At 31.2% G+C, this 18,526-nt stretch overlaps 2 protein-coding genes across 3 annotated transcripts; one reads left to right on the forward strand and one right to left on the reverse strand.

The window, feature by feature from the left end:
• Nucleotides 1-265: 265 nt before the first annotated feature.
• LOC123209466 (cytochrome c oxidase assembly protein COX19-like) lies at nt 266-4,227 on the forward strand. 2 transcript variants are annotated; one of them, XM_044627538.1, is made up of 5 exons: nt 266-508; nt 1,828-1,915; nt 2,104-2,192; nt 2,744-2,841; nt 3,920-4,227. In XM_044627538.1, exons 2-5 carry the CDS (start codon nt 1,906-1,908, stop codon nt 4,011-4,013), a joined length of 291 nt encoding a protein of 96 aa, XP_044483473.1. In that variant the 5' UTR covers nt 266-508; nt 1,828-1,905; the 3' UTR covers nt 4,014-4,227. The 2 variants fall into 2 exon arrangements, with proteins under 2 accessions (XP_044483473.1, XP_044483472.1); XM_044627537.1 differs by having other exon boundaries at nt 267-508; nt 1,849-1,915.
• Nucleotides 4,228-8,391: 4,164 nt separating this feature from the next.
• LOC123208421 (protein adenylyltransferase SelO) lies at nt 8,392-14,379 on the reverse strand. Its single transcript, XM_044625925.1, has 8 exons — nt 13,971-14,379; nt 12,335-12,444; nt 11,645-11,701; nt 11,260-11,559; nt 10,634-10,881; nt 9,584-9,890; nt 9,214-9,487; nt 8,392-8,840 (listed from the first exon to the last, which is right to left on the reverse strand). Exons 1-8 carry the CDS (start codon nt 14,346-14,348, stop codon nt 8,586-8,588), a joined length of 1,929 nt encoding a protein of 642 aa, XP_044481860.1. The 5' UTR covers nt 14,349-14,379; the 3' UTR covers nt 8,392-8,585.
• Nucleotides 14,380-18,526: the final 4,147 nt, after the last annotated feature.

The following is an 18,526-nucleotide window of genomic DNA, read 5'->3' on the forward strand; positions in this document are numbered from 1 at the left end:
ATTTCTTCAATAATACAACTCTAAATATTTTTTTTATAGATAGTGATTATTGTAAATACTTTTGATTAGAGTGGATTCAAACGAGCTTTTTCTTTTTAATTTCCTGAGTGTTACCATGTAAGGGTGAAAATGCTATTTCTGTAATGTGCCTGTGCCTTCAGGAAATTTGGAATATTTATATGCTTTGCTGTTCTTTTGTAAATGGCCAAGGGGCAACGTGTAATTGTGCCCCTTGACGCTAAAAGCCCGTGAAATATTTGGATTGCACTTATGCTATTCATTTTCTAATAAAACATTTTTCTTCTTCTTCCAGATTTTTCTTCTTTTTCGTTTGCTCTCTCTCGTCTCCGACTTAATCTCATGATCTAGGGTTTCGTTTCTATAACTTCTTAACTAAATCGTAGTAATAGGAAAGTCTCAGCATGGTATCAGAGCAACAGACTAACGTCATGAGTCCTGGCGACGAAAGGCAACGCAGATTCGAAAGTCAATCCTGTGGAAGTTTGTGGTCAGTATCTCTCTCAGCATATATTCATTAGTGATCTGCTGATATCTGGTGAAAGTAGTTATGTTTAGTTATTTCATTTTGTTTCCTTTTACTGCTTAGTTAGATTGGCCTTTATATGTGAAGATCTGAAATGTATATGATCTGTTAGGGCTTTATTCTGGTATTTTGTCTACTGCAATTTTTTTTGAGTTAGAAACTTCTATCTCGGTCACTGTTCATATATTGGTTTTGATAATGTTTGTGGCCTTATTGTGTTTTGATCTAATCTTGTTGTGGACTATTGTTGAGAGTTCTTGTTATAACTTCATAGATCTGTTAGTTACTTGAGTAGATCTACGTTTTTTTTTCAGTTGTGGTGTTTCAATGTTTCATGATCTTTGATAATTTGTTCACAATGTTTAGTATATGGATTTGCGTTCAATGTGTAGATCCACTTGTTGATGTTACTGCTTGCGTTCAATTTGATGTTCATGTATAATTTGATTCCTGAAGTAGATCCAATTTGTTGTAACCTGCTACTGAAAGTTCTTATGATATCACTGCAATCTTGTTTGCTACATGTTCAAATTTGTTGTGGTTGCTATGCTGTGTCATGCATCATTAAAGATCCACTGTAAGTTAGTGTACTTTGTTTAGGTCTATATTCTATAGTCTTTGTGTTTGAAGAGAAATCTAATCATATAATTTTTTTTGAAGTTGTATCACTTTTGTTTGTTTTCTTTTGTGCATGTTAAATCGATTGTGTTTGCTTCCAGTTTTTTTTTGCTGTTTGATTACTCGTTGGATACCAAATTTGACTAATTTGATGAAGTATGATTCTGGATACTGCTTCAAAAATTTAATCAATTTTTTCCTTTAGTTTAGAAAATTAACAATTTTTCTTCAAGATTAAACTTTAAAATATTTATTTTTCCCCGTAAGGTTTCCCTTTCTCTTATGCTCTCTCTCTCTCTCTCTCCAATGTGATTACCCTCCGACAACCTTTGTCCTCTTCTCTGTCGTCTTTATCTTTGATTGGTTTTGTTTGGTCTGGTTCGGATTTTTTGGTTTGGGGTGTGTTATGCCCACAACCCACCCTTAAATTGGGAAAATTATTTTTCGTCCCAAAATTTCAATCTGGGAGTGGAATTTGACTTAATTAATGCGTCAGTCTTGTAAAATTTTTTAGCAACGTCATTTTATTTGGGCCCTCAAGTGAAAATCACAAAATTTAGAGACAAAAACAGTTAAACAGAACTTAGGCAGGGGCGAAATTGTCAACCCATAAGCAATATTTTGTGGATTATTTTCCTAGCCCACAACTAGCTAAACTCTTTCAGTCGAATCCTTTTTCTCTGCAGTTAAACAATTCAATCGGCAACACCACTGAACGAGCAAAACAGTCAAAACCCTTTTTGATGAGCGCCGGTAATGTCAAATAATCTTATGTTTTTGTTTTTTTCTTATTTATTTTTACATGTATTTGTTGTAGAGACTTTGATGAATCAGCAGAGAAGTAACAAATCAAGTTATAATTTTTATTTAATTGAGTAATATGTAGATAAAAGTGAGAATAAATGATGATTAAATCAAATTATATATATTTGGTTTGGCAGGAGGAGCCTTTGGTGGCAATAGAGGAGCCAGACCTGTTCCACCTGAAAAAGGAATCTTCCCTTTGGATCATTTGCATCAATGTGATTTGGTAATCTCTCTCTCTCTTTCATTTTTTCCTCAGAGATGGAATTTTTCTATGTATGTTGGGAATTTTAGTGACCTCAAATTAAAACTTGCAACATTGAATGATACTGATTATTATTCCTTCTTTCTTGAGGTTCACTTCTTAACTCTTTGGTGCATAAGTTAATTTTTGTACAGAAGGCTTGATAATAGTTGTGAATCATGTCTTTTACTGAATTTTCTTGGCAGTAAAAAGACAGAAATTTGGCAAACTCCTTTCAGATTTTTTGAGGGTTATGGGTTTTTATCTCCGCATTTTAGTATGTACCTAGGAATTTTTACAATCTGCAATGTAAAACTTACAGTGATAAACTTCAGAATTTGGTCCATTTATTTTGTAAGTCCTGCATTGCATGTTGTAAGTTTCATGTCACAGGTTGTATGAATTTTTATCATGGTTATACCATTAGTAACATAGCCAAACATTGCAAATAGATACTTGTAAGCTTGGTTTGTTAAATTAAGAAAAGGATATTTGTTTTGTTATATCATTTTCCCTTGCTTTTTTGTTTTTAGGAAAAGAAAGATTACCTTGGTTGTCTTAAATCTGCTGGTCACCAATCTGAGAAGTGTCGGCTCTTCTCGAAAAATTATCTTGAATGTCGAATGGCAAAGTGAGTATTTTTTAACTTATATTCTGTTTTGCAATTAGGTTTGTGAATTTTTGTTTAATTAATATTTTTTCTTTGGCTTATGACCTTTTAAAAGATATTTCTCCAAGTAGTAAAATAATATAGTGTTTTGATGGACAGAGTCATTAGGTTTTAATGATTATTGTAATTCATACCTATAGTTTTGGATCTATAGTTGATAAAGATAATATAGAATAATGTTTTCATTAATGGTCACTTATTATGTTTGTGATGGTTGCTCTGAGTTTCAAATGTGAAATAAGGCAAGAAGTCGTCTTGTTCTTATCTGACTTTGCTTAGCCCTACAGCTCAAAGAGAATGGCTTGATGAGTGGTGACATTTTATAGGTCGTTACGGGCACAGATTTATCTATACTTTGCTTTTGCTATGCTTTTAAAGAGATTGCATTAGGGGTTTAGTACTCGCAACTTGAAAACGCCATATGAATTCACAAGTATATTGCTTTGTTTGTTCCTGTTTTTGTCAGGTTTACATTGCTCATGTGTATATGGAGTGTTTTGAGTAGTACAAATTGTTTAAAAAGATGCTTAAATGTTTTTTCTTCTGTGTGATATTTGTTGCTAGCAAATATTATATATTATCACTTTAAATTTTGTCTAGACAACACTTTCGGTAGTGAAAAATCCAATATTGAGTTTATGGTCTCTGCTCAAGAAGTTTGAAAATTTTGTTCACTGCTTACCCTGATCTTCAACACTTTTTTTTAATCTGTGTCTCATATTCATTTTGTTCAGAATATTGCACACATGCCATATAACAATATACATAGACTTATGAAATACCGCTTAGAACTAAAAGTTCAAATCGGTTTAAGAAGTTTGTTCAAATTGATTGGAAATGCTATTGTAATTTTTCTATGTTCTAGTGGGGAAGCTAGAATCAAGACTTCTTTTGGGTTCTTCAGAATTAGACAATGTTGCATGAAATCATATTTTTTAATCTAATTTGCATCATAAGAATGATGCATTTGTGTTCCCAAAAGTTTCTTTAGACATAAAAGAGTTATTATGTACCAGTAACCTTCATTGGTCTTCTGCAGAAACTTAATGGCGAAACAAGATTTGGCTGAACTTGGATTTAGAGAAGAACGTGAGCTGGAAATTTCTAGAAAAGAGAATGTATCAGAAAATTGAATTTTGAAGCTGAGCACCAAAAGTGGTAAGCATTGTGGATTTTGATAAGACATTCTATTCAACTCTGGATGAGAAAGCACAGCAACTATGAATTTTTTACTGGTGTATTTCAACTGACAACTGAATAGATCATCTGCTTTTATTGAAAGTCTGAAAGCTGCACAAACATGTACAAAAATTTGTTTCAGGAAGAATATAGACCATGATTCATCAATGTGAGATCTTTAAACCATTAGGGAAAGTTTTTCCTGTTGAGGTGCATCATTAATTTGCATCAAACACTTATCAAAGGAAAATTGCTCTTGTCCTACCAAGTGATTTTTCCTTTGAAAAGTTGAGAGTTTAGTAGTCTTAATAACTTAGCTCTGTTCCATCTTTTGGTGTAATCAGGTTTTCTAGTTTCAGCAGTAGCTGAGACTAATATTGTCTTTTCTAGGAGTTCTTGTTGGACCTAAAATGTTCCAACATGATTTTGAATCCAAGATCTGGTAACTTGACGTGTGCTGTACACGTTAAGAAAGAAGGAAGAAGACTGTGAAAAGGTTTAACATTGATTGATTTTCCTTAATATAATCCAATTGTGTATAAAACTACCAAGGATCTTGATCATATCATTTTGTTTGCGTTGTTCCTATCAGGATTGTTAAAAAAATGACAACCACTCCCTTTTTCCATTTTCAGGAGGGTTTTCATGGTTTAATCTAAGGGGCGTTTGGGTCTAGGAATTTAAAGATTACTTTGATAATCTATTTTTTATTATTTATATTATCTTGTTTGGTTTGTTAATAATAAAATATTATTGTAATATTAATATAGATGGTAATTTGATTATCATATTTATCATTAAAAGATTATCAAAATAATTTTGATTTTATTATAATTATATTATTATTTATTAATTTTTTAATACAAAATAAATTTATTTTTAATTAATATAACAAGTAATATAAAAATATTTATATTTAAAGATATTTAAATAAAATAATTTATTAGTATTATTTTATTATATTTAATTAAACACAATAATTATTTATACTTATTAAATTTTATCAAATATAATAATTATTTATATCTAGTAATCTTTTAATCTTTCTATTTTGATAATAAAATATTTTATAAACCAAATTGCCCTTTTAAGAGTTGAATTGATTGGTAAAAGCCATGCAAGAAGTAGATGGATTTATAGGTTTGTAGTCTCAGTTTTCTTTTTAATTTATTACAATTGTTGAATACTTTTGATGTGGATGGCATTTAAGGATCTCTCATGAGCAGTAACCTAACACTAAGTTGCAAGTTAAGATTCCCACTTTTAACATGCTTTCAAATATTGTAGAAGAAAATTTTGACTGGCCTAAGTCCCAGTAAACAGTTTCCTGTAGCAGATGTATTCTTAGTAGTTTCCTTGGTTTGTTGTTTAATGGGTTGGAACTTGGAAGCAGCTGATCATGTGATGGTGAATTGAGTACTATTTTTCTCTGACTTCACTGCAATCCCCATATAGTTAAAACATGTCTCATGTGACTTATCGCATGAGACCAAATCAATCACTGTCCTTACTGCTTTATTGAGTATAACAAGGCACAGCTAAGGTTAGCCGGGTAAGCCTTGGTTTTCTAGAAATAAATCACTCACCCATCATCTTGTAGGAAATGCTTAGTTTTTCTTCCACTTTTTCCAACAAGTATATTCTGTAATTTGGCTTGGCTCTATCTAAATCTTCTAGTTGATCCTTGTCTAAAAGCATCCAATTATACAAACAGTTTCGGCGCAGTGTTATTGCCGTAGCAGCAACGGCGCTTATAATCAATCTTCTAAGCCATAGCTGGCTTGTCAGCCATGAACAAAATCCTTAGGATTTGTATCTAAAACTTTGATTATAAATTCCCCACACGGCCGCCTGTTTTCCTGGATGCAAGTATGAGTGAACAGAAAACATTGATCTCAACAAGGCATTTTAAAGATAAGTATCAACCTGGAACAATTTCTAAATCAAAATTAGAAACATATCTAAGTTAGCAGGCTTTCCTCCACTTTTACTAAGGGTATTCAATTTTGCCTCAATGATCAGTCAGCAATGAGTTCCAGTAGTGCCTAAAAGTTATCTATTTACATAAAATGCAATCCCATTTCCTTAATGGCAAGATCTGGTCTTCTGACTCCTAAAAGTTTTGAAAGAACAGAAATCGCAGAAAGTTTTCTTGGATATTCAAAGATTTCAGAAGCAGTGATCCATCACTTAACTGCCTCAACAGTCAAGAATCAACATAATTGCCAAAAATCTGTCCACCAGTTTCCGAGAACTGTTTTTGTTTTTGAAGCTTTTTAATCTATTTTCAAAACCCATTTTCCAAGCCATTATTAGTTCTGCACTGGAAACTGCAAGTTCCAAAGATGTCTAAAGAAGATACAACAAAAGAATTCGTATCAATGAGTCAGTTATGCGAGTGCAGAGTTGAAAATTTGATCAGTTTGCTATACAACAACCACAGCTCATTATAAGCTCTAATTACCGGACATTTGTACATTATCCTTCCTGAGAAGACCACCATAGCCAAACTTTCTGGCTAAAAATGAAACTAACTGCTCATGAATTCAGCAGGAAGCAGAGTGCCTGTCTCCCTTCTTAAAGATGTGACTTGTTTATCTGGAATCCCACAAGGTACCATATGCTTAAAATAGTTCAAATCAGGATCAATGTTGAATGCCAATCCATGAGAAGTCACTCCAATTGTGCCTATTTCTATCTCCTACCCAAATCCCAGTTTCACCTGTATTTCCAGCAAGAGCTCTTCCTCCATACAATGATGCTAATTCAATCATAGTTAACTCAAGTCTCTCCACAAAACGCCGAGCGCCAATTCCAATCTCACAAAGAAAAAACAATGGGATATAATATTGCTTGATGCGGACCATGAAATGTAATGTCTCCTATTATTAATCTTCCTATCAAACACAAGTTTTTCCTGACAGTCCATTTTCCAGACCTGAAGACTTTGAGGAAGTCTCATTCCCTGTAGATGAAGACACGATTAATTGCATAGCCTTGCCTAGTCACCAGATGGTGCCATTTCAAATAATTGGGAGGGTACAATCACATGGTGCCCACTATCCACTATAGACTGAAGATATGCTTCAAATCCATGCATACCAAAACCTAGAAGAAAGCAAATGCTTGCTACCCCACACGTGCATTTAAACTAACAACAGCAATACTAAATTGTGAAATCTCATCACCAAGAAGAAATACAGCAACAAAAACTTAAGAACATGATGAGAACTCTTTTCCCAAAAAAAAAAAGAAATCATTTTTCAGGATCAAAAACACTTCTATTCAAATTCAGTCAAATTTGTGAAGCGCAGTATTCAAAAGACACCATAATTGTTCTCCCTAGAAAAAAGCTCCAAAAATGATTCTCCACATTAGTAGCTGAGTTTTTGCCATTTTTATGCAGATACCAGAACAAGATGCGTGAAATTTTTTCATTGTTTACCATTTTTACTTTGAGAAAATATATTCTCAAAATAAACTATCCACATCATTGTGGATCTAGTACAAAATTCAATATAATTAGTAAAAAAAAAATAAGTCCAAAATTTAAAATTTACTTAAAATTTTTAACTTATGCCATTAAATATATTTTCAAATCAATTTTTAATTATATTCATTATTTAAAAAATCTATTGGCTTGTCATCTTTACTAATCCTATTCATTTTTAATCTAGAATGAGGTGTTGATTTGTATTGGTTTGAGTTTTTTTTTTTTTTTTGATAATCAAGAATCTTGTCTGTATTGATTAAACGGATAAATCTTAAAATCCAAGTTTTCCTTTTAGAAGTTTTAATATTTTATCAAATTTGTTAACACTAGATCCGATGTTAGTTTTGAGTTAATTTAGAATAAAAAAGAAATAAGAAATAAAAATATAATATTTTAAAATTTAAATATAGAATATAGACGTATGTGGGCTACCAAATTGTTTCGCTTAATAAATGTTGTTACACTAAATAAATAAGGATTATTTTTTTATAATAATAGAAAAAGTTATTCATTAATGATAGAATAATAATTCGAAATAAAATTTGCTTTTTATCTCAAATTTCAATTAATAAAAAAATGAAAAACTTAAATATAATAATATTGTTTAATATATTTTTGCATTTATTTGTTACTATTAGCAAGTCAAGATCTAAAATGGAGAACGAAATAAAAAATTCATGTTTATTTATGGTTTTATTTTTTTTTTACAACCCATGTTTGTGCTCATCATGTCAATTAACCACTACAAATTAAAATATTAATTAAGAAATAAAAAATTCATAAATTATATATAATATAATAGTAGTACAAAATTATGCAGATTTATAAGAACAAGAAACTACCAAAATGTAATGCAATAATATTTTAATTAAATAAAATATTCCCAACTGCATAAACAGATAAAGGGCATACAAATTCTACATTTTCACTGTAGCAGCCGAAAATAGCTTGAATCTGCTATTATATATACAAGAAGCTGTAATCTTCTTTTTGGTATGTGTATATAACATAATGTGCGAGATAGCAACAAAGTTTAAGAAGAACAGGAAAGCATACAAACACCAGGCCGATACGCCCAAGCTGGTGGCAGGCGTGCGTATTTTTCCATTCCCGGTTGCTCATCATATGGTCGTTCCATGATTTTGAGAAGCCTCTGAACTTCTGAGAAGTCGCCTTGTTCAGCTGCATCGATGGCGCTCTGGCATAAATAGTTTCTGAGAACATATTTGGGATTTACAGAATCCATTGAGACTTTCCTTTCCTCGTCTGAGATGCCACTTGAGGCCAGCTGTGGAAGCAAGAAGAATTAGATGTTGGCTTCACATAAATGAACTTTCAAGTCTACATATTTCGCAAAGCCACATTTCCCGAAATAAAGGGATTAGTATATGTGCCATGAAAACTGAAAATTAGCACTCTACGCCACAGAGAGCCATGATCCAGAAGTTTCCAACTTCCAAACAAAATTTGTGTAAAATAGCAAACACAAGGATGAAAATGATTCAGACATCTCATCATCAGGGAAACAATGATAAAAAGGGACAAAAAATGTTTAATTTTCACCTAGAAAATTTTTCATGAGAAATAACATAACTTCAATATTGGTTGTAAAAATCGTACAAAAAACATATACATTCAAATAGCCAAAAGCTGCATTTTACCTCATGAATGTAGGATTGCACCCAGCTGATCCAAGCCTCTTTGCGCTCCTTGCCAATATCTAACAAAGCAGCCTTCAGCGGAACTAACAACTCGTCCTCTGGAATGTTGGTATCAGCTTTGAGGTTGGATAGCAACCGGAAGAAATTTGTGTAATCAACTTTATCAACAGCCAAGTTGTTAAGAAGTTTACTGATCAGCTGTTTATTGTACTTTGGGAGGCCAAGCTTCTTCGTCATGATAGCCTGATACTCATCCATGAATTTTGTTCCATATCTGTAACAAGCCAAAGCATACAGGCATCTGACATCAACCGTCCACTATAAAACAAATGAGGTTTTTACAAGGAAGACCAGATCTACTAAAACATACCTTTCCATGGCATAATTTGCTTCTTTATCATCTACCAACTTGGCAGCCGAAAGAGTTGAGGTGAATTGTGCAATATTCCACAAGCCAATATCGGGCTGATTAGCAAAACAGTATCTTCTCCCAGGAAGATCCGTAGTATTTGGGGTATAACTTGGATCAAAAGCATCCAAAAACCCAAATGGACCATAATCAATAGTGAGACCTAAGATGCTCATGTTGTCTGTATTCAACACACCGTGAGTAAAACCAACACCCTGCCATCTTGCAACCAAGGAAGCAGTACGCTCAGCAATCTCCACTGTCCATGCTGATATGATCCAGGAAAAACTAAAAAGATCAGAAAAGGAAAAAACTGTACCCAAAGAATGCTCAGAAACAATCAATGCACTCACAAACCCATATATAAAAGGAGATCTAATGGTAGCAGAACAGTTTGTCAACAAAAACTGAACACACAATCAGTGTCAGCATTATAAGCTGCAGTAAATGGCATGCAGTCAATATAAGAAGTTAAGAGCATTCAAAGTTTAATTGTCCAAGTATAACAACGTGAGCCTGGCCACCTGCCTAAAAAAAAACCCTTTTTTTGTTCCTGACAAGAAACAAAAGAACTTTCAATTGTCACATCAAAGAAGAAAATGCATAAACGCAGACACTCTCCAACCAATCATGAGACCCCTATTTCAGTTCAAAGTAATTCATAATTTATGAAAAAATTCTTTTCTAATTCCACACAGTAATTTATAGGTATCACATAGTTAAAGTAAGTCCATCCCAATCAATCTATAGGACCAGGATCGCTGGTCACTAAACGATTATCTCAAAGAAGCCTAAGAGGTTCTTCCAGTAAGAAAAATCAATCAATAGCTGTATTAACAGAAATTGTGCTTTAAAACCTTTGAAACAGCACAAAGACATTCAGGACATCCAGAAACTAGATAGATGGACGTATTTATTGCAAAAATGGGCAATTGCATTTAACAAACAATCCTCTTGAACACTAAATTGGCATCTATGCCGCAATGTAGTTACTCATATTAACATAGTTACCTGCATACTTGTTTGAAGTTAGATCAACAACCGAATGATCTTCATCACCTATGCTAAAAGATAAGCTATCGCTTTTACTCATATTCTCAATATGGGGGAAATGATGTCTAATCGCATAGTCTGCCAAAGCACGGACTATATCAAAGTCCTCTTTTCCTCTAGAAGTGTGTATTTGATAAGAACCAAATCGCAGAAAAGATTGAGCAACTCGGCATACAATTGCACCAGGTTCTTCCTTTGGATTGCCACTGCATGAGAAGAGACCGAGAAATATTATCAAAATCAGCATACATTATAAACTAACATCTACAAAGATTAATACAACATAATTTACATGGCCAAGATTTTGTAGGTCCAGCTAAACTTTAATAGTCTTAAATCAACCTATTACAAAACATTATTAAAACCACTGGCTATTTCAATTGTTCCACCAGAAACTACATTTGCACTCATAATACAGGTTGACCAAGCCTAAACTATTTTCATTCTCTACCATGATTTTCTACTGGGCGTCACATTATTGAATTTAGGAAATTACACAGCCTGATGTTGTAAACATATGACACAAAAGTACCATGTTACAACATGCTCATCATAATTAATACCCTGCTAGTTTTAGGACATACTCATAAAACATGTCTCGAGTAACATATTTTCCTGTCGTCACAAGACAAAGAGCACGAGTTGTAGGGATTCCTAGAAAGTGCATTGCTTCACTGCAAAGAAATTCCCTAATGCTACTACGCAGCACAGCAAGGCCATCAGCAAACCGGCTATACGGAGTCTTCCCAGCACCTTTAAGTTGCAATTCCCACCTTTCGGACTTTGAATTTATAATCTCCCCTAAAGTTATTGCCCGACCATCACCCAGCTGACCAGCCCACATACCAAACTGATGTCCTCCATAACATTGAGCATATGGCACTCTGCAATAGGGAAGAGATCAATAACGAGCAAAACAAGTATCACAAAGGATATGGGAGTGCAAAAGACATGAATAGCAAAACTTACGCTCCCACCAAAGGAGAAGCCCCAGAAAAGAAGAGGGGAAAATCTGGCCTCTCAAATCTGAGATCATAGAGAAAGTTCTACAATTAGTCCAAGAAATAATGAAACACTTTTTAAAAATAGAATAAAACAAAAAGGCAAAGATCTACATGAATTAAGTGTTGAAAATGTGGAAACTGAAAATTTCAGAAGCATGGTGAGTAAAAACTCTCATGTTTAGTAGTTTGCGGTAAATTAACAGCTAAAAAACAACATGAATTCATATCATATTATAGAAAAACTACTTAAAGTGTCCTCGCAATTGAACAATAGAATTACCTCCAGATTTGCCTTATGATAACCCTGAGTATGTGTACACAAAAAATAATTATAAATTTCAGGTATTTATGTTCTATTGTGATATCCAGAAATTATATGCTAAAAGTAATTCTCAACAAGAGCAAGCACTAAAAGGCTTATCTGTAGAATCACAATTTTGTGGTTAAAAAGATGGTTAGTTCCTAAGATTATAGTTACTGTTAATCCTTTAGCTATAACATATAAAGAAGGCTAACCAAGGCTGGATACATGACTATCAGAAGTCATTTGCTTATCTATTAAAGCATCAAAGTAAAAGTTAAGTGGCTTCAGCTTCTAAAATCCATCATTTTAGAAACATGAACTTGTAAAGACTGTCAGAGAAGAAAGACTCACTCTTTAGGATCCAACTCAAGCAACTGAGAAACTGATTCTGACCAAGCAACAAGCTGAGGATTTTCTACTTCAGCTGATGGAGAAACTTTTGTATAACAAGCATGCAACACCTGTAAATTATGAGATTGAACAAAGTGGATCAAAATATATTGACAATGTAGAATCAGTCAGTAGAAAATTAGATTGTACAATGATATAAAAACTCAAATCAAACCTTCTTAACACATCACCTCAAGCTCAAAAAAAAGGGCAACAATATTTCATTCATTTCAACATTTTGCAACTTCAGTATGCAAACACAACAACAAAGTCAACAAATCAAAAACCTTAATCTAATAAAAACCAATGTTCTTCAGATGGATTTTTCCTTATCTTAAGATGCACATTCTTAATAAAACCCAAACAACCACACTTCCTCTTTTAACAAATTCAATTAACAAAAGATTTGACTTTGGTTAGATTCTATTTTAACAAACACACCTTCACCCTTCTTCAACCCAAATGTAAGTTCCACCAAGAAAAATATCAGTTTCCTTGTCTTTAATTACTCCTTTTGATCTCCCAAAATCCTTCAACCATTATAACAAATTCAACACCTGAGACTACTGGTGAACTCTAGAACCTTGATAACTAATAAAATAAAAAGATAAAACCAGCCAGATATAATATCCACACCACAACCTTAATTTTAATAGAAAAATATTTAGATTTTCTAGCTCACCAAACTCCATATCACACACATAAAGTTCCAAACTTTCAATTTAACTTCAGACTTTAACCAAAACAAACAACACTGCCACAATTAATGAAAAAAATGGCCACAATTTTAACAAAAAGAAGGAAATTTCTGTCCCATCAAACACCAGATCACAATAAAACACTTATAAAGACATTTACAATAATAATAAATCTATAAAATAAAATTACAGACATTCAATTTAACAGAAATAATTAGATTTCCTATCTCATCAAACTCAATATCACATCCATAAAGTTCATAAATACAACACCACCATACTAATAATGATATTAACAACAACAAATCAATAAAAAAAGGAAATGGCCCTCATTTTTACGGATAATTCTTGGACTTTTTAGTTCAACAAACACTATATGAAACCCATAAAGTTCATAACTTTACAAAAAAAGCTCCCAACTTTCATGTCCAAATACAAAACCGTCACACTAATAATCATCTGAACAAGAACAAATCAATAACAATAAATAAATGACTTTCAATCCAACAAATAAATTCTTCGATTTTCTAGCTTATCAAAATCAAACCCATAAAGTTCATAACTCTAAAATCCAAGCTCCAAACTACCACCTCAAAATACGATACCACCATACAAATAATGATATTAGCAAAAACAAATGAGCAAAAATAAACAAATTAGTCTCATTCTAACAATAATTTCTTTACATTTTATAGCTCAGCAAATACCATATTGAACCCCTAGAGTTCATGATTTTACCATACAAGCTCCAAAATTGAACGTAAAAAACCAAAACCAACACCAACACAAATGTGAGAACATTAACAGCAAAATCAATGAAATCAAATAAAAAACTCATCGCAAAAATATACAAATAGAAATTAAAATCTTAAATTTAAATAATAAAGAATAAAACTAACCTCACGCGGAATTATATCAGTCCTAGGATCACCAGGCAACTCTCTAACAAACGAGTGGTCCCAATTCAGATCTTCGAGTTTCAATCTAAACTTATTCGAATCACCGTCGCGGCCACTGTCCAAGCTCTGATTCTTCAAATCATGCGTGACGGAGTCGACGGACGCAGTGGCAGGCAGTGAGCTCGACTCCATGTGAACACGACTTCTACTACTAAAACTACTACTACTTCCGCTGAGGCGGCTGACAAGGCATGCAACGGATGAAGAGTAGAGCGGTAATTTGAGGAGGCGAGGAGATTGGCTCTGGCGCAGAAGGCGGAGAGAAGAATAAGCGAGTGAAGGTTTTGGCGAGAAATGAGAAAGAGAAAGAAGAAGCATTTTTTTTCTTTTTTCCTTTCGGTTTGAGAAAAAGAATAATTAATTAATTAAAATTAAGGAAATTAAAAAAAACAAAAAAAAGGGGTTTGAGATGTGATTTTCGGAAAAGCGCTTTGTGACGTGTTTTCTTGGGTGATTGAGAGAGGATTGGCAGAAGTTTTGTTTTGACGGTCTGCTGAGTAACAGATACGTGAGAGAATAAGTTAGTCACGTGTCAATTGCGTGATTTTTGTAATTGATAATTTATTTGATTTTATTTTTTAAATTTGAGGTATTATCATTTTAAGTTTTTAAATTTTATGTCTGCTCGCACCCAAGGTTGGATAACCTTGAATTAGTATTTATTAAATATTAAAAATTTAAATTTTTACATATTAATTGTTATTTATGTTTACATATCATTATTTATTTAGTAATATATTAAAAATGATAAAATATTTATTTTTAAGGTCTTAAAAATTGATAATTTTTTTAAGATATAATTTTAAATGTTATAATTTTTTTTCAAAATATAAAAATTTATATTTTTAATATTTAATAAATACTAACTTAGAAATTTAACCAATATAAGGTGGGAATGGTCCTTTGGCCTTTTAAGAAAATCAAACTAATATATGAGCCCTTGATGGTCCACCCTAAATCAATGTAAGTGTCAAATTAATTATAAATTGACCTGGTTTAAGACAAATAAATATTAAAGTCAATGTATAATATTAATATACATAGATAATCGATGGGTTGAAAAGTGAGCCACTAAGCTTACATTTTTTTTTTTTTTAAATAATATTCACAAGTAATATTACCTATTAAACGTTTGATATATTATTATATAAATAATTTTTTTAACATATTTCTTTGTTTCCTAAAATAGTTTTTTCTTCAAAGTTAAAACTAGTTATAAATTATGATAATAAAGCTTACTTAGATTTTTATTTATTTATTTACTCAATAAAATTATATATACAAATAATAAATATAATTTTATATATAAATAGTGATATATCAGTATGTGATTGATATTATTTTATTTCTAATTTTAAATTATTTAATCATATAATAATAAATTATTTTTTATATAAAATTATATAAATTATTTATATATATAACACCACTCTTATTTACCATTTAATTGAATTATGTATATAACCCTGATATTTTTATTCATGTATGATTAAAGTTTTTTTTTTTTTCAAAGCTAACAAATTTCTTATTATTTTTACTATAAATGACAACTTGACATGGTAGAAAAAAATAATTTAATATATCATTTTCAATTGTCCTTTTCAATCTTAAAAAAATTAAAACAGCATTTTTCATGTGAAGACATTATATTTAAATAGATTAGTCAATAATACAAAGTTAAAATATATAAAGTAGGCTCTAAAAATTAGTAAAATTAATAAAATATTATAATTTTTAGAGAGAATATTTAAGCTAAAATAACAATGCTTCTACCTAAATTATATCACTTGAAATATTTTTTTGTTATATTTTATGGTAAAACATGAAAAAGAGAAGAATATTATTATAATAATATATTTGTTATTTTCACAATCACCACCATCCATGTGGGCAAATCGTATGGTGAATAAAATTCATCTTGATTCAATCTTTCAATGAACATATTACACTCACTCGCATTAGCTTGAAGTAAATGAAGAAAAAACATAATAGGGTTGAGCATACAAATCGAGCTTATGCTTTTTCCTTCTAAGACAAACCCCAAACCATGAATTAAATAGCAAGACTTTCATGGTGGCAATGTTTAATCTTCTCAACTTTAGAAATCCATCTCTTGGGTTTCAGAGAAGAGGTAACAAAGAAAGAGACTACTAGAAATGGGAAAGAAGAGATGAAAAAAAAAAAAAAATTTAATGAGGTATGTGATTACAAAGAGAGGGAGTGATTGTGGCTATGGGGAAGTATAAGAGTGAAGGGATCCACAATTATGGAATGAGTTTAGAAACATAGAAATGAGGTGTTCATAAAGGAGAGAAGGGATTCGTGATTTTGGAGAGAGAGAGAAGGATTTGACGTGACTAATTTATTAAAGTTGAGGTGAGAGAGGATAAAAACAAGAAGAGTCATGTGTGAGAAGAACGAGACCTAATTGGTAAGGCCTAATAGAGGTTGTAATGGTAAAAAATAATATCAACATTCGTTAGTGTAAAATGGTGATATAATCGAGCACTTTTATCAATTTTTCTCTCTCTATTGTTATTTTTGTTGACTTTACTTTTATCATCATTGAAGAGATAAAGAAAAATTAAAAAATAAAAATATATAATTATATAATTATAATTAGCATTTTAAATAGGTAAAAAATTTCCTAAATATCATTTTCTAATTAAAATTAACCAAAAAATTTGGACAAAAAGCAAAAAATATTTTTTTTATCTCACCATAGTTCTAGTAGGAAACATCATTCTCCCAAAAAAAATATATAATTTATAATATATTATATATTAAAAATAATTAGATTCCTTGTTTTAACATTTTTTAATATATAAACCTTGGAATTATTTTAAATGATATTGTTTATAAATAGATCTTATTATTATTTTTAATAACATATTTTTATCATTTCAATATAATTAGGACTCACTTGTAATTTTTTTAAATTAAAAAATCAAAAATAAACAATTAAAATATTTTTGCTTATAATTAAGGACACTTCTTGAAATATTGCGAGTTTAAGCTAATATTCTTTTATATATATTTTTTTTATTATTCAAAATTATACAAATAATTATTACTGATGTTTGGGACAAAATTCTAATTGTCATAGGCAAAGGAGCCTGTCAGGTTCTGAACCACGTATCCTGATCCATACATATCCACGAGCCTGAATCCAAATTCCTGGCTAAGTGGGGCCACTCATGACGAGAAAGTGGGCCACTGGGCCTCTAAACACAATAAAGATGATAGCAATGTGTTGACTGTGAGGCCCAAAACTAATTTAATAACATCAAAGGACAATTACTTGGAACCCCTTGAGGTTTAATACAATCCCATCTGATATTAATGATAAGCCGTCAACATTTTTCAGTTAAAACTAACACAGTTAAATGACCTTAATACCCTCTTCTCCTCTGCCCACCCACCCCACCCATGCACACAAGTCAATCTTCACCCAAATTTCTTCAAATTTAATTGATAATCATTGAAAAGACCCACAATAATCGTCCACTGAATATACTAAACACAAAGAAAACAAAATCCAAAGTTTATCATATAAAATAATAAAAAATTGGGTGTTTCAATCTCATTAGAATTGACACTTAAGAGACTATTACCCAACAAAAATCTATAGGGATAATAACTACACACCTCACTAGGGTTGGATTCGAACTGAGTTCGATTAAGGCCGACTCGTTTCGAGTTTGACTGAGTCGACCTTGAACTGGCTTAGCTCGAATCCAGCCCTACACCTCATATATCCACTCATCAAACACAGTAGTTTTAAATAATGAAAATAACTCCATCAAATAAGAATAATGCAATCAATGTAATTATTATGTTTATGTAAATTAATAATAGAAATAAATATTTAGAATTATATTTGAATTAAGACTACTTAGATTCGGGTTCTACATATAACTTTACTTTTTTCATTTTATAAATATAAAAGATCTATACAAAAGTAATAGTAGGAAAAGAGAAACTCTAGATACTTTATTATAAATTCTATATACATGACACTTTCTTGTTATCATTATACTAACTTTATGAGAACTTTTTTTCGGAGATATATAATTGTGAATATAAACTTTTGACCAACGAGTCAAACTATGTTAAAAATCTCTTTGTTTGTATCATTCATTCACTTCCATAATCATCAAGATATTGATATAGTGGATAACAAAATTATCTTACAATATCGATTATCACTGTCACACATGTTTTGTATGAGACTATATTGAGTATTCTTAGTTGGCAACAAAAAATTCCACATATGGGTTAGTGCCAAAAGGAGTACCTTTTGTTGTAAATATTTGTTCACTATCAATCTCTAATATATCATTCTCTTGATTACATACGAAAACGGAGTAGTATATTCATTTAAAGAATTTATTTTAAAAAACAAATAATAACACTTAAAAGGACTAAACTTTGTTTTTTACTATTCAAATGATTAAACTTCTAATTTTTTTATTAAATAGATTAAAATTTTTAAT

This window comes from Mangifera indica, chromosome 2 (assembly GCF_011075055.1).
Source record: "Mangifera indica cultivar Alphonso chromosome 2, CATAS_Mindica_2.1, whole genome shotgun sequence".
Classification (NCBI taxonomy): Eukaryota; Viridiplantae; Streptophyta; class Magnoliopsida; order Sapindales; family Anacardiaceae; genus Mangifera; species Mangifera indica.

Coding starts and splice junctions, on each gene's coding strand:
- LOC123209466 (XM_044627538.1), top strand. Junction 2,193..2,743: donor ATTTGCATCAATGTGATTTG/GTAATCTCTCTC, acceptor TTTTGTTTTTAG/GAAAAGAAAGATTACCTTGG. Junction 2,842..3,919: donor CTTGAATGTCGAATGGCAAA/GTGAGTATTTTT, acceptor GGTCTTCTGCAG/AAACTTAATGGCGAAACAAG.
- LOC123208421 (XM_044625925.1), bottom strand. CDS start 14,348: ATGCTTCTTCTTTCTCTTTCTCATTTCTCGCCAAAACCTTCACTCGCT. Junction 10,882..11,259: donor ACTCGAGACATGTTTTATGA/GTATGTCCTAAA, acceptor CTTCTCATGCAG/TGGCAATCCAAAGGAAGAAC. Junction 9,488..9,583: donor GCAAATTATGCCATGGAAAG/GTATGTTTTAGT, acceptor GGCTTGTTACAG/ATATGGAACAAAATTCATGG.